Source organism: Danio rerio, chromosome 4 (assembly GCF_052040795.2).
Source record: "Danio rerio strain M-AB ecotype USA chromosome 4, GRCz13ab, whole genome shotgun sequence".
Taxonomy (NCBI): domain Eukaryota; kingdom Metazoa; phylum Chordata; class Actinopteri; order Cypriniformes; family Danionidae; genus Danio; species Danio rerio.
In genome coordinates, this window is record NC_141024.2 from 44,461,849 (window position 1) to 44,489,022 (window position 27,174).

Consider the following 27,174-nt stretch of genomic DNA (forward strand, 5'->3'; position numbering starts at 1 on the left):
CTGCCATTTCTTTTTGCCTAGTACACATATTGTGCATCCAGATGAAACTTTCATCAAGCGATAGCTCAACATCAAAAGCTGTGGCTCCACAAAATGAGCTTCAAACGCCCGAACAGGGACTTGAACCCTGGACCCTCAGATTAAAAGTCTGATGCTCTACCGACTGAGCTGTCCAGGCTCCACAACAGTAATTTACAAGTAGGCAAGGTTTGGGTTGTGGTCGGCGCAGACCTTTACAGTACACTAAAGTTTACCGTGAGATGGGGTTTTAAGCTTATGATTGGTGTGGATGTTGCTAAAACACGACAGGTTACTTTGAGGTTGGGTTTATGGTTTTTGTAGGTGTAGACATCAATACAACACAATAGTTTGGACTTCATGTCATGTAGGAGACATTAAATAGATCAATGATAACGGCAGATAGTCTTTCTGCTGTTGTGGCAATGAATGGACACTCAACAATTGAAAAGATTCCTTCCATGCCTTAGAAGCGTGACTTGATCAGTACTTATCTACACAGCATGCTGGCATCAAAGATCCTATTTCTCTTATATCATATCCCTAGTCTTCCACACTTTAGGAAACGTAAACATTCAGGACGTGCCGTTAGCACAGCCTGCACTAAAAGGAGGCTGGAGATAACGGATGGCAACACAGAGTGCGACACCAATGTCACCTTGAAAAACCTGCCGTGACCTGGATTCGAACCAGGGTTGCTACGGCCACAACGCAGAGTTCTAACCACTATACGATCACGGCGAGCTATGAAACAGCCGTTGTGACTTATGTGTGGTATGTTCCTCCCTGTGATAAGCCCCTTTCTCTTCAGTGAGAACACTCTGTTGTTTTTCTCCTTCTACCAGCACAACGCTTTTCCCAAGAAACAATGGAAATGCAAACAATTGATGACTGCTGCAATTTTAAACACGGGGAAGAAGTAGTCGGCAGGATTCGAACCTGCGCGGGGAGACCCCAATGGATTTCAAGTCCATCGCCTTAACCACTCGGCCACGACTACAAGACTGCCTGTACTGCCATTTCTTTATGCCTAGTACACATATTGTGCATCCAGATGAAACTTTCATCAAGCGATAGCTCAACAGCAAAAGCTGTGGCTTCACAAAATGAGCTTCAAACGCCCGAACAGGGACTTGAACCCTGGACCCTCAGATTAAAAGTCTGATGCTCTACCGACTGAGCTATCCATGCTCCACAACAGTAATTTACAAGTAGGCAAGGTTTGGGTTGTGGTCGGCGCAGACCTTTACAGTACACTAAAGTTTACCGTGAGATGGGGTTTTAAGCTTATGATTGGTGTGGATGTTGCTAAAACACGACAGGTTACTTTGAGGTTGGGTTTATGGTTTTTGTAGGTGTAGACATCAATACAACACAATAGTTTGGACTTCATGTCATGTAGGAGACATTAAATAGATCAATGATATCTGCAGATAGTCTTTCTGCTGTTGTGGCAATGAATGGACACTCAACAATTGAAAAGATTCCTTCCATGCCTTAGAAGCGTGACTTGATCAGTACTTATCTACACAGCATGCTGGCATCAAAGATCCTATTTCTCTTATATCATATCCCTAGTCTTCCACACTTTAGGAAACGTAAACATTCAGGACGTGCCGTTAGCACAGCCTGCACTAAAAGGAGGCTGGAGATAACGGATGGCAACACAGAGTGCGACACCAATGTCACCTTGAAAAACCTGCCGTGACCCGGATTCGAACCGGGGTTGCTGCGGCCACAACGCAGAGTTCTAACCACTATACGATCACGGCGAGCCATGAAACAGCCGTTGTGACCTATGTGTGGTATGTTCCTCCCTGTGATGAGCCCCTTTCTCTTCAGTGAGAACACTCTGTTGTTTTTCTCCTTCTACCAGCACAACGCTTTTCCAAAGAAACAATGGAATTGCAAACAATTGATGACTGCTGCAATTTTAAACACAGGGAAGACGTAGTCGGCAGGATTCGAACTTCCGCGGGGAGACCCCAATGGATTTCAAGTCCATCGCCTTAACCACTCGGCCACGACTACAAGACTGCCTGTACTGCCATTTCTTTATGCCTAGTACACATATTGTGCATCCAGATGAAACTTTCATCAAGCGATAGCTCAACGGCAAAAGCTGTGGCTCCACAAAATGAGCGTCACATGCCCGAACAGGGACTTGAACCCTGGACCCTCAGATTAAAAGTCTGATGCTCCACCGACTGAGCTATCCGGGCTCCACAACAGTAAATTACAAGTAGGCAAGGTTTGGGTTGTGGTCGGCGCAGACCTTTACAGTACACTAAAGTTTACCGTGAGATGGGGTTTTAAGCTTATGGTTGGTGTGGATGTTGCTAAAACACGACAGGTTACTTTGACGTTGGGTTTATGGTTTTTGTAGGTGTAGACATCAGTACAACACAATAGTTTGGACTTCATGTCATGTAGGAGACATTAAATAGATCAATGATAACTGCAGAATGTCTTTCTGCTGTTGTGGCAATGAATGGACACTCAACAATTGAAAAGATCCCTTCCATGCCTTAGAAGCGTGACTTGATCAGTACTTATCTACACAGCATGCTGGCATCAAAGATCCTATTTCTCTTATATCATATCCCTAGTCTTCCACACTTTAGGAAACGTAAACATTCAGGATGTGCCGTTAGCACAGCCTGCACTAAAAGAAGGCTGGAGATAACGGATGGCAACACAGAGTGCGACACCAATGTCACCTTGAAAAACCTGCTGTGACCCGGATTCGAACCGGGGTTGCTGCGGCCACAACGCAGAGTACTAACCACTATACGATCACGGCGAGCTATGAAACAGCCGTTGTGACCTCTGTGTGGTATGCTCCTCCCTGTGATAAGCCCCTTTCTCTTCAGTGAGAACACTGTTGTTTTTCTCCTTCTACCAGCACTGCTGTTGTGGCAATGAATGGACACTCAACAATTGAAAAGATTCCTTCCATGCCTTAGAAGCGTGACTTGATCAGTACTTATCTACACAGCATGCTGGCATCAAAGATCCTATTTCTCTTATATCATATCCCTAGTCTTCCACACTTTAGGAAACGTAAACATTCAGGACGTGCCGTTAGCACAGCCTGCACTAAAAGAAGGCTGGAGATAACGGATGGCAACACAGAGTGCGACACCAATGTCACCTTGAAAAACCTGCCGTGACCTGGATTCGAACCAGGGTTGCTGCGGCCACAACGCAGAGTTCTAACCACTATACGATCACGGCGAGCCATGAAACAGCCGTTGTGACCTATGTGTGGTATGTTCCTCCCTGTGATGAGCCCCTTTCTCTTCAGTGAGAACACTCTGTTGTTTTTCTCCTTCTACCAGCACAACGCTTTTCCAAAGAAACAATGGAATTGCAAACAATTGATGACTGCTGCAATTTTAAACACAGGGAAGACGTAGTCGGCAGGATTCGAACCTCCGCGGGGAGACCCCAATGGATTTCAAGTCCATCGCCTTAACCACTCGGCCACGACTACAAGACTGCCTGTACTGCCATTTCTTTATGTCTAGTACACATATTGTGCATCCAGATGAAACTTTCATCAAGCGATAGCTCAACGGCAAAAGCTGTGGCTCCACAAAATGAGCGTCACACGCCCGAACAGGGACTTGAACCCTGGACCCTCAGATTAAAAGTCTGATGCTCCACCGACTGAGCTATCCGGGCTCCACAACAGTAAATTACAAGTAGGCAAGGTTTGGGTTGTGGTACGCTTTTATGGCCGTTTTTTTTTTTATACGTTTATGGCTGTCAAAAAGCGTACCGAACCAAACCGTACCGTTGTTGTTTTACGAGCCCGTCTAAAAGTGTGAGCGGTATTCGCTTTCTTTTTGGGTCTATATTTGATATAACGAATGTGTGTGTGATTATTGAAGTGTCCCCGTCATCTGATCCATTCAGAAAAAAAAGGACAAGCGCGAGAGTGAAGCAAGAGTGAAACGCTGAAAAAAAGAGAAGCCCGGCAAAACACAGGAGCAAAATTGTTTTAGCAACCTGAATCATGAACAAACTGCCATGATTAGATTCGCCTTTTGGATTATTATGAACTGGGAATGACAAAATGACACTAACAGAGCTTACATGTGCTGGTAAGGATTAGAGACCCAGTTGAGAAGTTTGTGCTGACTGTGGGCTATATTGCGTGTGTTTTTGACCCGTTGACTTGTGTTGATTGTTGATTATAAAATGCATGGCGCTGTGCGCTGCCGAGTGGCGCTTCCGGTGCGCGACCTGCTTTACGGTTTTGTTGCAGCACCGAAGTTATGCACAGAAATTCATATGCTGATTTGATCCGGTGCATACCGGTTCCAAAGATACTATGGCACCGAGTTTTGGTACCCAACCCTACATAGCGCGCACCTGCCTTGCCCAGGCTTGGGCACTTCTACCTGGGGCAGCGTTTGATGCCTTTGGACCCTGGATCCCTGCCTGCACCAGGGTCATAGCGCACACCTGCCTTGCCCGGGCTCGGGCACTCCTACCTGGGGCAGCGTTTAATGCCTCTGGACCCTGAATCCCCGCCTGCACCAGGGTCATATCGCACACCTGCCTCGCCCGGGCTCTCCTACCTGGGGGAGCGTTTAATGCCTCTGGACCCTGGATCCCCGCCTGCACCAGGGTCATAGTGTGGACCTGCCTTGCCCGGGCTCGGGCACTCCTACCTGGGGCAGTGTTTGATGCCTCTGGACCCTGGATCCCCGCCTGCACCAGGGTCATAGCGCACACCAGCCTTGCCCGGGCTTGGCTCTGGGGGCTGCTAGCCTGCCCTTAGACCCCTGGTTTGTTCAACCGCAAAAGCCAAAAATAAACAAAGTCCCTTTTTCTTTGCCTTCGCCGAAATCACGACGGCAGGTCAGAGACAGTTGGCTTCGGGCACGCACCTCCAGGCGCTGGACGTCCCGACAGGTAAGCCAGGAAAGGTGGTCTCTCTTCGGGCATGGCTTAGTGGGTTTGGGCCTGGGTTTAATCAACACCCCCCGGTGAGTGCATCCAAGCGTTTGCCAGCGATCGTTCCAAAGACCGAATGTATTTCTACTGGCCCTTAGTTCGAGAGAAAGACCCCCCCCCACCCCCCTCAAACTGACTTTGTCGTTCTAGAGACCAACCATCCCCCAAATGAGTGTTTGTTCTGTTCCATACAGCAAAAAAATACATTTCGCATACCAAATCAAATTTTTTACTTTCTTTCTAAAGTTTCTTGTTTACTTCAGTATATCAAGTACATGCCGCTTGTTTGAGTCGCAACATACAAGAGAGATGAGCCAACAAAATAGCCTGAATGCAAATTATTTAATATAGAATATAACTCATAGAACAATTAATAAAAGCAACCAACAAATGTCTAGGGATAATAATGAAGATAAAGAACTTAGGATATAATCACAACAACACGTTACCTACATGATATAAGTAATGCAAAACAATACCTTAAAGTTAAAGAGTCAATGAAATGGCATGATGGTCTTGACATAAAGACTCCTGAGTAGCCACAGCGTCCTGGGGTAGCTAGCACAACAACTTTTATTTACCCATTGATGAGTAATGCAGGCATCCAATCAGGATTTACCTGGGATTTACTTTGGGATCATCAGTGTATTAATATTGTAACACTTAATACCTGTTGCTCTGCCTAAATCATAAAATATTCATCAAGTTTGTATTCTACTCAAAAAAGTAAATGTAGTAAACTAAAAAGAATCTTGAACCTAAAAGTAAAGAAAATTTACTAATAAAAGCTGCAACACAGGACAATTAAATTGGCTTTCTAAGCTTGAGGCCCTGGTATATGCAAACTAACCGTCCTGGAGCTCCACCTTGTTTGATGTGCGGTGTCTTCCCAGTGATTTGTTTCTCATTCAGGAAGTCAGACAGAGAACATCATCCAAAACAACACTAGCTACATGAATACACTGGAGAGTGGAGTACAAATGTATCCGCACCTGTACAATCACTTGCAATGAGATTTTAAGCCGCTGAGATGCTGTTTGCCAGATGTTTATGAAACTGTTCTTCTCTCAGCCGCCAGCATTGTGTTTACGGTAAACGTGAGGAGCGCAACACATTTACAACCCCACCTACTGCAGTGTAGGAGTGTTGGAAAACAGTATATCGTCACTCAGCCTTTTCAAACATTATTCAGACATGTAAAATCCTGTGCACATGAGAAAATGTTTTGCTGCATTCATGTCTTCTGTGCAACTTTTTGTCCATGTGTTTGTTAAACTGCGCCGAATGAGTGAAACTCTGTAGACACTGATCACATCTGTAGAGTTTCTCTCCAGTGTGAATCCTCTTCTGTTTTCAGATGTGATAACTGATTAAACCTGTTGTCACATTGTAAACACTTGTACGGTCTCTCCAGTGTGAAACGTCTGGTGCAGTTTCAATTTTGGAGCTGTAATAAAAGTCTTCTCACACTTAAAGCACATATACTCTTTCACACCAGTGTGAATCTTCATGTATTCATTAAAGTTTGCTGATCTGTTGAAACTCTTCCCACACTGAGTGCATATGAATAGTTTCTCCGAAGCTGCGGTCACACTAGAGTTTGAGCATGCAAAATTCTGTTGTTTGGTGCTGCGAAAAGGGGCGGGATTAAACAAGATGTAACAGTCAGTAGATAAAATTACGTATCGATTTTATAAAAGGGTCTAAGTCTCCTCTGTGTGGGTTTATGACTCTTGGTGCCACAAAGTCTGAGCCTGTGTGTCACCACTTATCTAGAGGTAAGCCAGAGATGGTTGCCAAAACTTCAAAAGACATTCCTGCCCCCCTTCCTCCCGAGACACATAGGAACACACACACAAGGCTCCCGATGCTGAAAGGGACTCAGAAATCCTGAATCAGCCCAAAAGTAAATGTTATGTGTTTGTAAACTTTGTATTTCTTTTCTGACTTTTCTAACATGTAAATATCTCTCTCGTGCCCTTTTTAAGACACTATACCAGCTAAGAATGTGGGAATCATGTTGATTTCTTAAAACTGTAGTGTTTCATACCGTTAGGTTTCTCCTGCCATTTTACAACACATGATGCGTTGCACATGATCATAATCTATATGGCTTAAATTATTTAATGCTCTGAGTTTATGTCTCTTAGCATGCTTTAGGGCGGACCCTTATTTTGCATATTAGCGGTCCAGAGACAAAGAAAATCTCCCTCTCAAACTTTGCCAGGAGACCATTGGTCAGTCAGTCGAAAAAGGGGTGTGACATGCCACCACAGTTTAAAACCGAGCCGTGCGCACAACTCTGCACAGAACGATCCGGAAAAACTCTCTAAGAGGCTGCCCCCTTTTGAGGGGGCAAACCGCATTTTCTTTAGCCGCGTGGCTCGTCCGAGCCCACGTTTTCTTATTTTTTCCAGCAAAGTAAAACTCAGTTTAAAGTTGCGATCGCGTATCCTCCGACCTGCATCGCAAACTGTGCATCTAGAAAGGACACTAAAGGACATCTAACGCTTCAGAGAATACTCGCAAAAAGAGAGAAAAACCATCTTTCTAAAGGTAATTATGTTATGCATTAAAGCTGTGCCCCTTATCAAAAAGGTGTTTTCTTAAAGGTCCTGAATAGTTGTGTGGAACTGAGGTAGATTTGCCATTCTTTTATCTAAACTCTCTATTTCCTTGCTTTTCTGTTTCTTTCTGTTTATTATAGGTTTTATAGATCCTTATATAGCCTATCTATATTCATTATACGTTTGTTCTGTTTGATGTTATGTTTGTGCGTTTGTTCGTTACATGTCAGACAAGTCAATAAATCCCATTATAATCAAATGGATTGTATTGTTTGCCTCACAGAAAAAGTCACTAAAATGATTGATTCCATTGCTACAAGCTGTTATTAAGAATATTAAGGACGAATAATAATATGTTGTTATTGATAATTAATATTCATAATCTGAGTGTCTGCTCGAACAAGTGGGCGGAATCGTGTTATATATCCGTTTAGCCAAATTGACAGTAGGTTAAACCGAAATATTAATGTTTAATAATAACTTGTTATTAATGATCATTAATATTCATAAACTGAGCTAATTTCGCTACAAAGTGAGCGATTGGTCCATATTTAAAATTTCTGTCCAGAGAGGTCATGTTTTGATCTTTGATTGGTCTCACACAGTCAAGTGATGCGATTTCTCAGGTAAGAGTTCACCAAGATTGAACTTTGCAAGGCAGTGAACTACGAAACTTGACGCAAGAACTTGCGTTTCCGGTCTGACGCATTCGCATGCGTATGAATGGAAGTCTATGGGGAATAAATTCAAGTGTTACCGTGGCTTAAGTGTAAGTGAATGTTTTCTCTCCAGTGTGGCTCATCATGTGTAGATTAAAGTGTGATGATATGCTAAAACTCTTCCCACACTAAGTGCATGTAAATGGTCTTTCTCCACTGTGGATCCTCATGTGTCGATTAAGGGAGGATGAGCAGGTAAAACTCTTCCCACACTGAGTGCATTTGAAGGATTTCTCTCCAGTGTGGATCGTCATGTGTTGATTAAGGTGTGATGATTGGTTGAAACTCTTCCCACACTGAGCGCAAGTGAACGGTTTCTCTCCAGTGTGGATCCTCATGTGAATTGTAAGACTGCCTTGTAATCCAAAACTCTTTCCACACTGAGGGCATGTAAATGGTTTCTCTCCAGTATGAATCTTCATGTGATTATTAAGGTGTGATGATTGGTTGAAACTTCTCCCACACTGAGTACATGTGAATGGTTTCTCTCCAGTGTGGATCTTCATGTGATCATAAAGGTGTGATGATTGGATGAAACCCTTCCCACAATGAGTGCATGTGAATGTTTTCTCTCTAGTGTGGATCCTCATGTGAAATTTAAGACTGCTTTGTATTCCAAAACTCTTTTCACAATGAGAGCATGTGAATGGTTTCTCTCCAGTGTGGATCCTCATGTGAATTTTGAGGCCGCTTTGTATTCCAAAACTCTTTCCACACTGAGTGCAGGTGAATGGTTTCTCTCCAGTATGAATCTTCATGTGATTATTAAGGTTTGATGATTGGTTGAAACTCCTCCCACACTGAGTGCAAATAAATGGTTTCGTTCCAGTGTGGATCTTCATGTGATTTGTAAGACTATTTTGTAATCCAAAACTCTTTCCACACTGAGTGCCTGTGAATGGTTTCTCTCCAGTGTGGATCCTCATGTGGTTCTTAAGTTTGCTTTTGTTTGCCAAAATCTTTCCACACTGAGTGCAGGTGAAACGATTCTTGTCTCTCCTCTTTAAAATACCATCAGTCTGTAAATGACTTTTATCCTCAATTTTGACATCATGTTCCTCCTCTTTACTCCCCTTATACTCTTCAATTAGGTCTGAAATTTAAAAAAATCATTAGTTTTCATTGAGTATTAAAAACTCTCATTGAAAGCTGAAAAGTGAGAAGACACTCATTGGCTACACACACTAATTTTGATGCACATTAAATGTAAAATAAATCAGATATTTTGTTTGGTCCATGAACTTGTACACATTTAAGCAAGATTCCATTCAATTCATCTTTATTTATCTAGTGCTTTTACAATGACATAGTAAATGGGCTCTGCACAAACTCTGCTGACGTGTTTCCGGAAGAATATCAGTCAGGCTCTTCCGCATAGCGAAATCTGATAGCAACGATTTCATTCTACAGCAAAATCTAATAGCGGCGAAATTTTAACGCATCAGAGCATGGCAAAGAAGGAAGATTTAGTCTTTAACTGGTGAGGCCATGTGGCAGTGGATGTCCAGCATCTGGAACATCATTACTGTTCAGTTCCAGAAGCCACGGTAGTTGATTAATACACAAGATCAGGCTGACAATCTCTGTGAAGAGGTGGAATGACTGAAAGGAGACTGCTGTGATGCTGCTTTAGGTGATATTATAAGGTTCTAAAGGTACAGTTAAAAAAGTGATGTACTAGAATATAACCCAGATGAAAGTAGTAACAAGTGTATTTTATATTAAATAATATTACATTTTTAACTGTACTATAGTCAATTTGGTAACACTTTATAATAACTACACACTATAAATCATTTATTAAGCATTAGCAAATAGTGAATTCATTATCCGTTAAGCATTAACTTTACATTAACAAACATTAGTAAGCAGTTTATAACTGCAGCTACAAATGCTCTATTCTTGACTTATAAGCAGCTATATAATGTGCTTAATAATTGTATTTTCATACTTAGTAAATGATTTATTTTTCATTACTAAATTAAGTATCGCATTATTTAAAAACCAGTTGTATTTAAGAGTAGTTGAGGATTTTTTGGATCATTCAGAATGAGTTATTAAATGATTAATAAACTATTGAAATTAACGTTTATATGTCTTATTATTCAGGCATATATTAATGGTTACTATGTATGTTAATAAACTTCACCGAGTTTTGTGACCTAATCTAAAGTGAGGACTATTCATGGTTTATAAATCCTTTATAAATGACAAATAAAGGCTCAGTTAAATTCTAAACAGGAAAATGATATTATTCATTCCTTTTCAGTTAAAGATACACAAATAAAACTGTACTTCAAATAAAAAATAAATCTTTGCAACCTGATCTAAAATTAAATCACTGTAGAGTTTATAGTATAAAGATTATAGTTCATTTGATTCTGAGCCTTTATTTGTCATTTATAAGGGATTTATAAAGCATATTATATAAGCATATAAATTTATTTGCCAAAAAATATTATAATTTAATACATTTAATAATACAATAATAAATTAATAATATTTTTATTATATTTTAGATATTTCTTTGAAAAAAAATTAAATATTGTGTAAAAACAAGCCAGCTCTACTTGTATTCTAGCTAGCGCTGTCAAAACGCGTTAACGCATGCGATTAATTTTAAATAATTAACGTGTTAAAAAAAATTAACGCAGTTCAGTTTTTTACTTCCTGTTGTGGTGGACGTATGTTCAACATGCAATAAATGTGGATAAGACCAAGGTAGCACTTTTTGAAGGCAAGTTCCATTATAAAACAATTAGTTGCATCACAAGTTATCCAGAGTTTCATGCAATTTCGGGCGTTTCATTTTTAACTTTCGACTTCCGTTGTAAGTTGATACCGCATGGCGAACAGAAAGAAAATCCTCCGCATTTCGTGACTCGGTGTTCCTTTAAGGTAAGGTTCCTTTTAAGGCTACACGGTAGATTTTTAACAAGAGTATTATCTTAATCATATTAAAATCGGAGTATTGGTGTCTTATGTAAATGTACTCAGTACGTCTGGTGAAGTCACGAGCTGTCAAAGACAGGACATTACTCTGCCTTTCAGCATGAGCCCTCCAAGTTTAGCGTGTTTCCTCATTAAATGCAACGAAAGCATATGCTTCGCGTTGTTGTGTCAGAATCCTTGTGAAATACAGTAATACTTTAGGACCCTTAGTTTCGGACGCTTAGCAAATTTGATGAGCGTGATCATGCGTGTTGAATTTGAGGGGAGTCGCTCCAGTATGGAAGGCTGTTGGGGCCAAAACGTCTGCAGCGCGTTGTGTGTGTCTGTCTGTGTGTGTGTCTGTGTCAGGCCCGTTGAGGGGTGTCAGGGGTGGAGTGAGCGACGTATCTGAGTAGGGGCGAGAGGGGTGTATAATGTATTTAACAACCAGTTTGCAAGAAATTATCATTCATCTGCGGCCATTTGGGAGTCTCTGTGCACTTGCGGGATAGTCCTAGTCTTAGCAAATGGATGAATGTAAAGGAATTAAGCAAAATTGTTTCTACTCTATAATTAATGTTCTCAACTCACAGCAATAAAACTTTACAATGAGCGCAACAGTTTGTATTCTATAGTTTATTATTATAATTTTTCATTTTCCATATCTGCAATTCCTGTATTTTGGCATTTTTTTGCAGTCCACTTAGAATCCAACATGGAAATCAATGTTTTCTTTATTGGCATTAATTATTTTGAAATTTAAATGTCATTAACATGCCTGTGTTTTAATTTCTGTAATAAATATCGCTGTCAAGCCAGGATCTTGATGGTTTATTGTGGGTATGTTGTTTACATGAAGAAATCTGTGTTACAAGTTAAACAAAAATTCTATTAAACAATAATATTTTGAATTTAAATATTTTTTCTAGTGTTTACATTAATTTTACATTTAAGTAGGCAAAATTACAAGTTTCAGTATTTTAAATGCGATTAATTTTTTTTAAAAAGGTGCGATTAATTAGTTAATTTTTTTTATCGATTGACAGCATTAATTCTAACATAAACGTTCTTCATGATAATAAAAAAAATGGACAAATGTTTTAAAAGTTTTAAAAAACTATAATAAACTAAATCTATGCACAACAATCTGTCCAGGTTGATGTCCTCAGCAGTAAATACATGAAGCACGTTTAAACAAATGTTATTGTAAGGAAAATAATTAAAACAGATAAATTATAAAACACTGTTTTATAATTATAATACAATTTATTCTTTAAAAAAAGTTTCAAGCAAAAAGATTCCAATGGCGCCGCCTGCTGGTACATGAAGAATATGGTATATATTCTGAGACAGTACAATGTTTTATAATAATTAATTATTTTAGTGTCCATTTCATTTAACATGTTTAATATTAGGGGCATCCACATTTTTTAACATACTTTAAACCAGGGTTTCTGTGGGTTTTACCAAGTTAAATGTAAGACTTCTTAAGACATTTTTAAGACCATTATGAATGAAATTTTAGACTCATAAAGGGCTAAAGGCTACAGAACTTTTCATATGGCCCAGATCGAAAAGGTTTTTATTTGCCCCATCAAACAAATATTACAAGTGAATACATTAAATAATACAGTAATAAATTAATATTATATATTTTTAATATATGTTAGATATTTCTTTGAAAAAAAAAAAATAGTGTGTAAAAACAAGCCAGCTCAACTTGTATTCCAACATAAACTTTCTTTATAATAATAAAAATGGACAAATGTTCTAAAAGTTTTAAAAACTACAATAAACTAAATCTATGCAGAACAATCTGTCCATGTCGATGTCCTCAGCAGTAAATACATGGAGCACGTTTAAACAAACGTTATTGTAAGGAAAATAATTAAACCATTATGATAAATAAGGTTAAAATGACCTTTTTTAATAAAAAAGTTTAAAGATTTATTTAGGTGGATTGTTGGTGATTGTATGGGTTGTGGCCAGACTGGGTAACAAAACAAGAACAAAGGAAAATGAAGACTTGTTTTTTAAAAAAGATTTAATACCTCCAACACAATATTTTAGTAAATTTAAGACTTTGTAAGGCTTAAAATTTTGAGTCTTCTATGAGAATACTGTAGGTCAATAAGCGTCAGCTCAGTTAAACTTTGTTTTTAATTTATTGTTTTTATTTATTTTATATAGTGCCAGTGCTTAATGACGCTTTACAAACAGTAGGAGAACAAGAAAAGCAATAACCCTAAGAAGATAGAGAAAATGGGAGACTAATAATACATGAAAGAAAGACAAAAGACATGAGAACAAGAGACAAAAGAAACTTTTTTCGGTCTTTCAATGAGTGCTTGTGTGCGTTTAGGAGAACTAGGCAGCACACTCAGGGCTGCAAGATGGATTTAATTTAGTATTCTTATTATTAAAATATATCTGAATGAGGATCAAATGACTGAGTTGGTGTTTGAGAGTGAAAACCAACCTGTTTGTTCCTGCAGATCTTCCTGTTTGACTGTGAATGTTTCTTCAATCTTCACATCTTCACTCTCCTCTTTAACAAACGCCATCTTTATAACAGTGTGGAGATCAGTCGCTTCAGCATGAGTTTTTCTCTGTGTTTGGACACTTTATCCTGTTTAAAATGAACAAAACAATAAAAATGTCCTGTTTAAAATTAATAAAACAATAAACAGAAACAAAATAACTTCTCTTTAACACTTGCTTCAACAGTTTCTATTAATGAGAGTAATTAACAAAAAGAAATCAGGTAAAACGTTTCTTTAAAACAGTGGTTCTCAAAGTGAGGGGTCATAGAGGTAAAGTTGGTTTTATATTCACACATTCGTTCATTTAGCAGTCTATATATTGTTTACCATTTGATCTGAATAAGTATGCAAGTTTGACTTGAAAACAACATTAATACTGTTTATTTGACTGTGAACAATGTTGTACTTTGATAGTCATTGGCTGCTAATAAGATTTCACTATTTAGAGTTTGCAATGAATACTTTTCTGAAATGATATTATTAAGGGGAATGTCTGAATATCTGAATATAAAACCAACTTTACTTCTATAGATAATTGAGGTAAAGTCGGTTTTATATTTGGGTATTCAGACATTCCCCTTAATAATAAAATTTCCTAAAAGTATTCTTTGCAAACTCTAAATATGGAAATCATATTAGCAGCTAATAATTACCAAAGTACAGCATTGGTTACAGTCAATTAGATAGTGCTAATGTTGTTTAGAAGTCATACTTGCATGCTAATTCTGACAGAATATTTTCAGTAACATGGTAAACAATACAGAGACAGCTAAATAAATGAATGTGGGGGTCGCAGGTTACTGGCATTATAGAGGTAAAGTTGGTTTTATATTCGCACATTCAGACTTTCCCCTTAATAATATAATTTCATAAAAGTATTAATTGCAAACTCCAAACAGTGAAATCATAATAGCAGCAAATGACTATCAAAGTACAACATTGTTCAATAGAGGTAAAGTTGGTTTTATATTCTGATATTCAGACATTCCCCTTAATAATATCATTTCAGAAAAGTATTCATTGCAAATTCTAAATAGGGAAATCATAATAGCAGCCAATGATTATCAAAGTACAACATGTTCACAGTCAAATAAACAGTGTTAATGCTGTTTTCAAGTCACACTTGCATGCTAATTCCAATCGAATATTCAAAGTAACATGGTAAACAATATATAGACTGCTAAATGAACGAATGTGTGAATATAAAACCAACTTTACCTCTATCATTGTTCACAGTCAAATAAACAGTGTCAATGTTGTTTTCAAGTCATTTGCATGCTAATTCAGATCAAATATTCAAAGTAACATGGTAAACAATATAGAGACTTCTAAATGAACAAACGTGTGAATATCAAACCAACTTTACCTCTATTTTAAAGCTCGCATGACACACTTGTCTGTTTCAAACAAAAGCCCTCGGTTACTGAGAATAAAATAGTACTACGCTGTATAAAGGGTTAAAATATTTTTTCCAACAGCAGGTACATAACATCGGAGGAAAAACCTGAAACTTTAATTAAATCGGGTTATATCCGTAAACATTTAAAAACACAAACCTTTCTCCTGTTGAATCAAAGCGCTGAAGCGGCGCCGCCTGATGACGTCACACACCACGCCAAAATAAAAGTCTTTTTTGTTTAGCTTTTTTGCCCCTTACTGTTGCAGTCATGACTTATTGACACATTTCTTTCTTGTTTTTCACTCTATACTATTTGTGCTCTCTCTCTCTCCCTCACATTTCACATTTTAGGTGCTTTATTGGTATGACAAATAACTGTACATTCATATTGCAACATTACGTACAAACAAGACAGTGCAAAAAGGGCAGTAGTGCAAACAAATATGGATATAAAATATAATACAGAGAAAACACAGAAATAAATAAAATAAAAATAGATAAATAAAAATAAAAATAGATTAATAAAAATAAAAAGATTGATAAAATAAAAAATATTAATAAAAATTTAAATAGATTAGATCTCTCACAAACACACACTTTAGTATTTAAAGTTGATCAAAATTTTTAATCTAAACATTTTAAGACAATTTTAAAGAAACATTTTTTAATCCAGTTCATGATGACTTGCATTTCTACAACACATTACTAACTATTAATATATGAGAGTCCAAATCTCATCCTCATAATTATGACCCCTTATTTTCTTTTCTATTTTTACAACTTCATAGGCCTATATTGGGTTTCTTATTGTTTCATATGAATTGTCGTCTCTTATTATCTGTGTTCCACGTTTCCTGCGATTCTTTAGCAATATCTTCAGTAATAATATTTCATTTACCCTTACTTACAGAAGCAATTAAAGGGGTAGTTCACATGTAAAAAATTACAATTCGGTAATTTACTCATCCTCTACTTGAGCCAAACCTGTTTAAGTTTCTTCTGCTGAATGCAAATGAAGAGAATAGGCCACAGGGTCAAAAAGCAGCCACTATATGGTTCAACAGCTCCTACTTTTGACATGGCTGCTTTTTTCAACATTTTCTGGAACACAAAATGTTCTTGAAACTCGATTACAATTGAACCACTAAAGTCACGTCACAGGTTTTGACAATGTTTTTGGTTCCTTTTCCAGAAAAAAAAAAAAGTCAAACCCTTTGAGCATCTCGGGACTCTTGCTGTCTATGACAGATGAGGGAGCTCTCTGATTTTATCTAAAATGTCTTCATTTGCGTTCTGAAGATGACCAAAATTCTCAGGGGATTGAAACAACAGATAGAGGGACAATCGTTCTCTAGAGCCACATCGCACTGGTTTTTTAAATTTATAAATTTTTTATTGCAATAACAAATGGCAATTACAACAAATAGAAATACAGAAACTGATACTCATGTGATATTACGCATATATTCATTCATTTTCTTTACAGCTTAGTCCCTTTATTAATCAGGGGTCGCCATAGTGGAATGAACTGCCAACTTATCCAGCAGCACGTGCTTTACACAGCGGATGCCCTTCCAGCTGCAACCCGTTACTGGGAAACATGCATACACACTCATTCACACACATCGCATGTCTATGGACTTTGTGAAAACCAGAGCATCCGGAGGAAACGCACGCGAACACGGGGAGAACATGCAAACTTCACACAGAAATGCCAACTGACCCAGTTGAGGCTCGAACCAGCAACCTTCTTGCTGTGAGGTGATCGTGATACCCACTGCACCACTGTGATGCCTCACATCTGTGTCTTTATTTGAGGTATTAAACTGGTATTGGTGAAGAACTATGCTTATTAAAAGGCACCATTCAGATGTAATGATCTGGGCAATCAAGCATGTATTGTTATAGACACTATGCTTATTTGTCTTAAGAGATGTTAGGCAGGTCCTGTTCATGTAATATGCTTTAGGCTATCAAGTTGGTATTGGCATGAACAGCTATACCTGTTAACAGGTTTTATATATGTAAAACGATCCTATTCAGTTAACGGTCTGGCCTATTAGGCAGCTATTAATAAAGACGACTGCACATGATGATGAGCCATTTATTTAAATGAATCTGTGACACAGATATTTAAATTTCATTGTTGAAAACAAGTTACAGGAGTAAGTGCAGTTGTTGTTGTATGTGATGTTCACCACTGTAATTACACCATAGTGAAAAAGAAATCTGAGAAATGCTGTAGTTGGTGTAGGTGGAGCAGGTTAATCACATTAAAAGTTCTGCATTGTGTAGTTATGAAAGTGAACTCTTGTCATTGAATTACCCTGTATAAACTGCCTGTACAATCATTTAACTTGAGATGTAATTATCTTCTAATTATAAATATATAGCTGCATGACAGATTTAATAGTGGACTCCACAAAGGTAAGAAAAAAGCTTGACATCACATCACGTGAGTGCATTAGACCAATAGAAGATCAAAACATGAGCTATATGGAGCAATCAGTCGCTTTTAGTATCGTCTAATCATATTGTTTTATCCCACCCTTTTTTGCAGCGATGTATGAAAGAATTTTGCAAGCACAAACTCTAGTGTGACCGCAGCCCAACTTGCTTGCAGACTAACTATGCCCAGCTGCTATATATATATGTATAGCAACAAGCGTTTCTGTGTGGAGTTTGCATGTTCTCCCTGCGTTCGCGTGGGTTTCCTCCGGGTACTACGGTTTCCCCCACAGTCCAAAGACATGCATGTACAGGTGAATTGGGTAGGCTAAATTGTCCGTAGTGTGTGAGTGTGTGTGTGGATTTTTCCCAGAGATGGGTTGCAGCTGGAAGTGCATCCGCTGTGTAAAAACTTGCTGGATTAGTTGGCGGTTCATTCCGCTGTGGCGACCCCAGATTAATAAAGGGACTAAGCCGACAAGAAAATGAATGAATAAATAATATACATATATATATATATATATATATATATATATATATATATATATATATATATATATATATATATGTAAAGTTTCTGATTTTCTGATTAAAAGTTGCTTTCTTGGTGTCTTTGTGTCGCTTGATTTGTGCCTGTACCATAACAGATCTCTCTTGCTGTGATATGTGTCTTGGTAACCTTTAATGTATTTTGTTTTTTGCTCATTGATTCGACTGCATTGAGTGAGTGAGTGCATTTTTCCTCCTTCTCCTGGTTAAGCGATAAAGCTATATAATAGAATTAGTTATATTTCAGATAGTATAAATCAATTATTAGCAACAAAAGACCAATTCTATAATGATTTTAGTGTATAAGACTTTATTTGAAGCAAAAAAGATGCTGGAGGACTGGATCAGATATATGGCACTTTAATCACACCTGATTGCCTCTGCAGCTTGTACATAACATTTCACAGCACCTGGAATTAACACTAATGAGTTTGAAATTACAGTGTGTCTCATCCATTTGTGATTAATGTACAAACAATTATCTTCTAAGGCCAAAAGTTGCAAAAAATGGACAGTAGGTGATAGCTTTACAGTGTTAAAAAAGGTTTTGTCACAGAGTATCTTATATATGCTTTTGTGAATGTCTATGCATATTTGTATGCACAAACACAACTGATAATTAGAGGGAAAAACATCTTTGTTACATATCAGGTAAATAAGAGGCTTTCGAGAAAAATGAGCTGCTCACACATGTTCTGTTCAACTAAAAAACGAAGGAAATAAAAACTGGCACAGAAACAAGTTACATTTTGATCATAAAAATTTATAGACACTTTTGGAAAGAAATAATTGACCTGTTGAGTGTGTTGACAGTTTACAGGAAGCAGTAATGAGCTGCATGTGCTTTAGGAGAAGTAAAGGACTCTAAACTCCCATAAAGAACAGGTTCAGTGATAATTAAATGATTAAAACATTGCTAATATTAATATATTGACTGAACTTAACACAAATAAAACCTCACTGTGAAGATTAGAAATTGTTTCTTTTAACGAATAATGATATATCACAGTATAATAGTATCACTTACACAGCTATTATATAAGTGAATGTAGTTGTGTGTGTTGAGACATCAGTGTGGTTTAAGTCTTCAATGCTCATTTGCATCTTTAAACAAAAACCAGCTTGGGAAAAAAAAACAATTAAAATGTGTTTCAAATCAAAATACCTCAACATAGGTGTATCAGCATTAACTACAAAATGCAGCAGCCAAAATAAAAAAAGCTTCCATCAATAGTCCTATAAAACAACAGCAACAAAACAAATGATGATGGCTAAAGTCAACTTATTTTCCCAATACATCATTATTTCTTTGTAAAACTGGTTTGTAAAGCTGCTGAACTTCCCATCCCCCACAGTAATGTGTGTCGAGTCTTCACTGCTCTCCACTGCTCATTTGCATCTTTATACCAGCATTAATGGGGGCCAATTGAGTCTTATCCAATCGCATTCCAGATCCAGTAGCTCAGCAGGGTTGCATCTATATATTCCGGGATACTAACAGATGCTTCATTGGCTTATTTAGCTGTAAGAGAACAACTTTGGAGGACAAACTACGGTTGTAGATTCCTACATTGGGATTATTACCAACAACAACCTACAAAGAAAAACCAACTGAGGCCTTTTTCATCCTACTTCTTCATTGAAGACGGAAAAGGTGAGTTGCACAGATCGAATTTACACTCAAATAATATCTGAATGCTACCATTATAAAATGTAAATATGTGTGGATGCATTGTTCAACGTCATTTTTAAAAGCTTCTTTACAAGTATTCAGTTTTTTGTTTATTTGGTTATAAATATTGTTTTTATCCTGACATGTAGTTACGTCACTAGTTTTAATCAGCTCATTTGTGGCTATTGTTTCTTGCTCAGACTTACCTGATTTGTTTTTGTTAATTACTCTCATATAAAGAAACTGTTAAAGCAAATGTTAAAGATAAGTTTGTTTCTGTTCATTGTTTTGTTCATTTTAAACAGAATAAAGTGTCCAAACACAGAGGAAATCTCCTGCTGAAGCGACTGATCTCCACACTGTTATAAAGATGGCGTTTATTAAAGAGGAGAGTGAAGATGTGAAGATTGAAGAAACATTCACAGTCAAACAGGAAGATCTGCAGGAACTAACAGGTTGGTTTTCATTCTCAAAAACCAACTCAGTCATTTGATCCTCATTCAGATATATTTTAATAATAAGAATACAAAATTAAATCCATCTTGCAGCCCTGAGTGTGCTGCCTAGTTCTCCTAAATGCACATAAGCACTTATTGAAAGATAGGAATGAGTTTCTTTCATACTTGTTCTCGTGTCATTCTTTTTCTGTTTTAATAGTCTCCCATTTTCTCTACCTTCTTAAGGTTATTGCATTTCTTGTTCTCCTACTGTTTGTAAAGCGTCCATGAGCACTGGCGCTATATAAAATAAATAAAAAACAATCAATTTAAAAAGTTTGTCTGAGCTGACAATTTTTGACCTATTCTATTCTCATAAAAGATATCTGCTATTACAGTGATAGTGTTGGCTTAGTACTTCCCATTTGCATATGTCACGTTGATCACAATTCCCCTTTTTTTAATCAACTTTTTTATGGGTTAAAAGTTGTTTCTAGTAGTTGTTATTAGTTCTCACAGATAGTAACTGAGTTAGAATGACATCATAATTATATTAACTAATTACAAGGGCTATTCCCTATAACCTGCAGGGTCTTAAAATGTCTTAAATTTCAAAATCTAAAATTTTAGGCCTTAAAAAGTCTTAAATTTACTGAAATGTTGTGAGGTCTTAAATCTTTTTTAAACAAGTGTTTATTTTTCTTTTTTCATGTTTTGTTACCCAATCTGGCCAAAACCCATACAATCACCAACAATTTATCTCAATAAATGTTAAAATTTTTATTCAAAAAGGTCATTTTAACTCTATTTATTATAATAGTTTAATTATTTTGCTTACAATAACATTTGTTTAAATGTGCTCCATGGATTTACTGCTGAGGACATAGACCTGGACAGATTGTTGCGCATAGATTTAGTTTATTTTAGTTTTAAAACTTTAAAATCATTTGCTCGTTTGTTTTTTATTTTAAAGAAAGTTTATTTTGGAAAAAAATATTTGAAATAGTCAAATATTTGACTGGGGAATCTCAATGTCTGTTAACTGTTGAAATGAGATAAATATGGCATCTTTAAACAGGTCCTTAACACAGATAACTCCCTTCCTAAAGCATAATTGGAATGCTGAATCTATACAAGAGGAAGAGAATAACGGATTTAACAAAATGGGAGCAGAAGGCAATGCTTGTTTATTATTAAAGTGAGGTCTGAATTGTGACCATATTCTGAGTGATCCATTAATAACTGGGTTATTCGTAGAATATTGTTTACTGTGTTGTGTCCGGTAATGGAAATACGTTGGATCTTTCCTGAAACATGGCACTAGAATGTTTAAACAAAGCAAAAAGGATTTATTATTCTTTAGTAGGGATGTAACGGTATCAGAATTTCACGGTTCGGTAATACCTCGGTATGAATGTCACGGTACGGTATTTATTGAATCATTTACAGGAAAAAAAAAACTTTTGAAAATACTCCAAAAAAGTGCCAAAAGTGTCAATGACATACAAATTAGCCATCTATCTGTAAGCTTTGAAACACTAACTTCAATTTTAATAACAAAAAATTATTAAACCATGTAAAAAAAATAAAGTTTCAATTTAGTATTTTTGAAAACTCATCACATTCAACATTTAATCACTCACTCACTTAGATAGAGATGGGTTTAAAGGAAAATTATCATATAATTATAATCTGGTAAAAGCTGGTATCTCTGGGTATTTACAATGTCCCCTGCAACAGAAAAAAACCCTCTCATTTGGGACTGAGGTTTCTGGGACAAGAGAGATATGACTTGGCCCATGTTGACAGCAGTGGGGTAACGTTGTGCATTGTCTTTCCCCCACTTGAGAAGACAAACCATGAGTGAGATAGAGGTCTCTTTGCGGTACAAGTCAATGTCTGCATCAATCTGAACAGTGTGCTGTGTTTCTGCAATTCCCCAACTTGCAGGCACGTGCACACATAGGGGTTAACCTGTGCAGTGCACATGCCCTTTTTAGTCTTGGATAGAAAATGCCCTTCCAAAACGATCAAAAGTGCCCCCGCGACGCGACACAACCTCCGTCCAGTCCAGCCTTTCAGTAGGCGCGCGACAACACCTCTCTTGAGTATGCGCGCTCAACCCCCCCTCTGCGCTTTACAATACGCGCGCCACAACACAGCTGATCAGAACGCGCGCGGCGACAACACCCGCTTTAGGTTCGATCATTTCCATCTTTTTTTCATCTCCGCTACTAGCAGCACACTCCATTTCCGCATTACTGGATCTGTAGCGACAACAGACCGCAAAGGATTATGGCCACGCCTGGGCTGATGGGAAATGTAGTTTCAGCTACCTCCCGTTCGCTTCATTCACCTGAGCAAATTTTCTCAGAAGACCTATAGTTTTACCGAGTCATGCGACTTCGGTAATATCGAAAAAATTTTATATTGCGGTATGACGGTATTTACAATACTGTTACATCCCTATTCGTTAGTGGTTTTACAGCAGCATGATACTGTCTCACACTTCATTAGCGCCCCCTGTATAAAATCAATCACAGGCATATGTACAGAACACACAATTACAGCTGAACTACAACAACAGTAGCATTCAGCAATATGAACAAAATAATACACTTTCTCTTTTCTTTCATTAATTCTTATTTTTGGTGAACAAACACCACAAACTGGAATGAAAGCACAAAGTAGTGAGCGTAATGACACAGAATTAGACGTGTGCTGTTCCATCAGTAACCAAAGTGGGCCCTCATCATTACAGATGTTGGAAAACCAGAATAGTGTTTCTATAGTCAGTTTGTGTAAATTGGCTGTGCAATAATAGGGTATATGCCGAAGCATGCTAATAGGACTTTTAATTTGCCAGTAACCTGGGTTAAGCGCTTCCGGTACACTGTATGCCAAAGCAAAAATTTGCGTGTTTAAGGTCTGCTTTCTTTAGAAATCAGCAATCTCCACTGCTCGAGTGATATCTGATATAAAGTGGGTCTCAGATTGTACAAGAAGCACTGCATTACATTACATTTTTCCCCGCCATGTCTTTGTAATATGAGCATTTATTTTACCCCAGTATATTCAATTGAGCTTCTGCGCTAGCCTGCCGATTCTGACCGGCCGGCCACCCCTGCTCTACTTGTCCCCACAATGCAACAGTTCAGTCAACTTCTCTTTCTTCCGCACACCACATAATGCTGGCCTCTTCAACTCTCCTCTTCTTTTATACTCTCACCCATTTCCTTTTAGCCGTTCCATGGGTGGAGACCAAATAAACAATGTTGACTGTCGTCACAGGAAATACCAAAAATCATAAATGCATGATTATATGCTGTTATGGCTTTGCAAGTTTTTTTCCAAACTAAGCCTCAAAATCACCCCAGAATTGATGAAAAAGACCCAACAGCACACAATGGGAAAGGTGCATATTTTAGCCTTTAGGCAAATGCTGTACAGGTGTGTCTCATGTCTGCGAGGCAAATATTCAGCTGTTTTTTTAGCTTTTACCCCAGAACTTTTTTCTGATGCATTTACCACTCAGGCAAAGAATAAACATGTATTTCCTGTCTGCTTTACAAATTTTAGAACAATTATTTTGTTATTATGAATATATACGAATAAAATTAGGCCATTTACAGCTTTCAAATCTGTGTCTTATCAATGACAAAAATGACTTTTATGATCAATTATGTAAGGAACTCTGAAAACTGAACTGACACGGTTTCAATTTACTAAAACTTCTATGTTAGGCGACTTTGACACAATTTACATTGTAAAAGCACTAGATAAATAAAGATGAATTAAATGTGCTTAAATGTGAACATGTTAATGGACCGAACAAAACATGATCTTATATATTTTACATTTAATGTGCATGAAAATGACAGTGTGTGTAGCCAATGTTTCCAGTGTCTTTTCACTATTCAGCTTTTGATGAAAGTTTTTAAGACTGAATGAAAACTAAAGTTTTATTTTTTTATTTCAGACCTAATTGAAAAGAATGAGGAGAGTAAAGAGGAGGAACATCATGTCAAAATTGAGGAAAATACTCATTTACAGACTGATGGTATTTTGAAAAGGAGAGACAAGAATCGTTTCACCTGCACTCAGTGTGGAAAGAGTTTCAGCCAATCATCATCCCTTAATCAACACATGAGGATCCACACTGGAGAGAAACCATTCACATGCACTCAGTGTGGGAAGAGTTTCAGCCAATCATCATCTCTTAATCTACACATGAGGATCCACACTGGAGAGAAACCATTCACATGCACTCAGTGTGGGAAATGTTTCAGCCAATCATCAAACTTAAATCAACACATGAGGATCCACACTAAAGAGAAACCATTCACTTGCACTTATTGTGGGAAGAGTTTCAGCCTATCATCATCCCTTAATATACACATGAGGATCCACACTGGAGAAAAACCATTCGCATGCAGTCAGTGTGGGAAGAGTTTTAGCTGTTTATCACACCTTAATCACCACAAGTGGATCCACACTGGAGAGAAACCATTCACATGCTCTCAGTGTGGGAAGAGTTTCAGCCAATCATCATCCCTTAATATACACATGAGGATCCACACTGGAGAGAAACCATTCACATGCACTCAGTGTGGGAAGAGTTTCAGCCAATCATCATCCCTTAATATACACATGAGGATCCACACTGGAGAGAAACCATTCACATGCACTCAGTGTGGGAAGAGTTTTAACTGCTCTTCACTCCTTAATAAACATATGAAGATCCACACTGGAGAGAAACCATTCACATGCACTCAGTGTGGGAAGAGTTTTAACTGCTCATCACTCCTTAATAAACACATGAAGATCCACACTGGAGAGAAACCATTTGCATGCACTCAGTGTGGGAGGAGTTTCAGCCACTCATCGTCCCTTAATCGACACATGATGCGCCACACAGGAGAGAAACCATTTATGTTTAATCATGTTGTTTAATCCTGCCCCTTTTCACAGCGTCGTACAACAGAATTTTGCATGCTCAAACTCTACTGTGACCGCAGCTTCGGTGTGGGATGAGTTCAGCAACACATCAGACCTTAATAAACACATGAAGACCCACACTGGAGAGAAACCATTCACATGAACTCAATGTGGGAAGAGTTTCAACAGATCAGCAAACCTAAATGAACACATAAAGATCCACAGTGATGTGAGAGAGTATGTGTGCTTAAGTGTGAGAAGACTTTTCTTACAGCTCAAATTAAAACTGCACCAGACGATTCTCACTGGAGAGACCGTACAAGTTTTCACACTGTGACAAGAGGTTTAATCAGTTAACACATCTGAAAACAGAAGAAGATTGGATGCATCTGTACTCCACTTTCCAGTCTATTCATGTAGCTAGAGTTGCTTTGGATGATGTTCTCTGTCTGACTCCCTGAATGAGAAAAATCACTAGGAAGAAAGTCCATTCATTTGTCCTGTGTTGCATCTTTTATTAGTAAAGTTTCTTTACTTTTAGGGTCAAGATTCTTTCTAGTTTACTACATTTACTTTTTTGAGTAGAATACAAACTTGATGAATATTTTATGATTTGGGCAGACCGACAGGTATTCAGTTTTACAATATTAATATACTGTGATGATCCCAAAACTCCAGATTGCCTGCATTACTCATTAATGGGTATATAAAAAGTTGTTGTGCTAGCTACTCCAGGTCGCTGTGGCTTCTCAGGAGTCATCATGTCAAGACCTGCCATCTCATTGACTCTTTAACCTTATGTGTTGTTGTGATTTATATCCTAAGTCTTTATCTTCATTATTATCCCTAAACAATTGTTGGTTGCTTTGATTGATTGTTCTACGAGTTACATTTTATAATAAATAATTTGCATTCAGGCTATTTTGTTGGCTCGTCTCTTTTTTATGTTGGGACTCAAACAAGCATAACACTTTTTGTAAAATGTGTCCAGTTGCGTCCAAGATCTTTTCCTTTCAGTCATGACCATAGGTGAGAGTAGGAACCTAGATTGAGCAGTAAACTGAGAACACTGCCTTTTGTCTCAGCTCCTTCAACACAACAATCACATTAACTACATTACTGCTGCTGCTGCACTGATCCATCTTTAAATCTTACATTCCATTGCTCATGAAAAAAAAAACGCAGATACTTGAACTTCATTTGGGGTAAGGACTTTCCTCCAATCTGGAGATGGCCACCTTTTTCGTCAAGCACCCTGGTTTCTGACCTAGAGGTGCTGTTTCTTTCCCTGCCATGTCACATTTACATTTAGTCATTTAGCAGACGCTTTTATCCAAAGCGACTTACAAATGAGGACAAGGAAGCAATTTACACAACTATAAGAGCAACAATGAATAAGTACTAAAGGCAAGTTTCAGGTCTGTAAAGTCTAAGAAGGGAAGTATTAGTAGTGTTAGTAGGAAGTGTTTTTTTTTTTTTGTACAGTTAGTGTGATATTCAAAGAGGCAATTAGGAAGTGAAGTGGAGACTAAATAGTTGAGTTTTTAGTCGTTTCTTGAAAATAGCGAGTGACTCTGCGGTTCTGATGCAGTTAGGGAGTTCATTCCACCAACTGGGCAGATTGAGCGTGAGCGTTCGCGAAAGGGATTTTTTCCCTCTTTGGGATGGAACCACGAGGCGACGTTCATTCACAGAACGCAAGTTTCTGGAGGGCACATAGATCTGCAGAAGTGAGTGCAGATAAGAAGGTGCTAGGCCAGAAGTTACTTTGTAGGCAAACATCAGAGTTTTGAATTTGATGCGAGCAGCAACTGGCAGCCAGTGCAAACGGACTAGCAGCGGAGTGACATGTGCTCGTTTAGGTTCATTGAAGACAACTCGTGCTGCTGCATTCTGGAGCAGTTGAAGAGGCTTGATAGAGTTAGCTGGAAGCCCAGCTAGTAGAGAGTTGCAGTAATCAAACATTCAGCAGCAAACCGTCCCAC

The 27,174-nt window shown here is 37.9% G+C and overlaps 3 protein-coding genes and 5 non-coding genes across 10 annotated transcripts in view; 2 read left to right on the top strand and 6 right to left on the bottom strand.

The window, feature by feature from the left end:
- Positions 1-27,174, top strand: part of LOC148681160 (protein NLRC3-like) — a 345,676-nt gene that overhangs the window by 186,046 nt on the left and 132,456 nt on the right. The gene's annotated exons all lie outside the window — the stretch shown is intronic.
- Positions 937-1,018, bottom strand: trnas-uga (transfer RNA serine (anticodon UGA)). Its single transcript has one exon. It is a non-coding gene; the product is annotated as a tRNA-Ser (tRNA).
- Positions 1,719-1,790, bottom strand: trnah-gug (transfer RNA histidin (anticodon GUG)). Its single transcript has one exon. It is a non-coding gene; the product is annotated as a tRNA-His (tRNA).
- trnas-uga (transfer RNA serine (anticodon UGA)) lies at positions 1,968-2,049 on the bottom strand. The gene has a single exon. It is a non-coding gene; the product is annotated as a tRNA-Ser (tRNA).
- trnah-gug (transfer RNA histidin (anticodon GUG)) lies at positions 3,184-3,255 on the bottom strand. Its single transcript has one exon. It is a non-coding gene; the product is annotated as a tRNA-His (tRNA).
- On the bottom strand, positions 3,433-3,514 carry trnas-uga (transfer RNA serine (anticodon UGA)). The gene has a single exon. It is a non-coding gene; the product is annotated as a tRNA-Ser (tRNA).
- On the bottom strand, positions 5,314-15,358 carry LOC148681207 (uncharacterized). Of its 3 annotated transcripts, none has more exons than XM_088650640.1 (3): positions 15,303-15,358; positions 13,683-13,832; positions 5,314-9,365 (listed from the first exon to the last, which is right to left on the bottom strand). In XM_088650640.1, exons 2-3 carry the CDS (start codon positions 13,765-13,767, stop codon positions 8,401-8,403), a joined length of 1,050 nt encoding a protein of 349 aa, XP_088506766.1. In that variant the 5' UTR covers positions 13,768-13,832; positions 15,303-15,358; the 3' UTR covers positions 5,314-8,400. The 3 variants fall into 3 exon arrangements, with proteins under 3 accessions (XP_088506766.1, XP_088506767.1, XP_088506768.1); XM_088650641.1 differs by having other exon boundaries at positions 15,113-15,358; XM_088650642.1 differs by lacking the exon at positions 15,303-15,358 and having other exon boundaries at positions 13,683-13,834.
- On the top strand, positions 19,651-26,110 carry LOC148681208 (uncharacterized). The gene is made up of 3 exons (XM_088650623.1): positions 19,651-19,796; positions 20,120-20,269; positions 24,231-26,110. The coding sequence occupies exons 2-3, from the start codon at positions 20,185-20,187 to the stop codon at positions 25,202-25,204; spliced, it is 1,059 nt and encodes a 352-aa protein (XP_088506749.1). The 5' UTR covers positions 19,651-19,796; positions 20,120-20,184; the 3' UTR covers positions 25,205-26,110.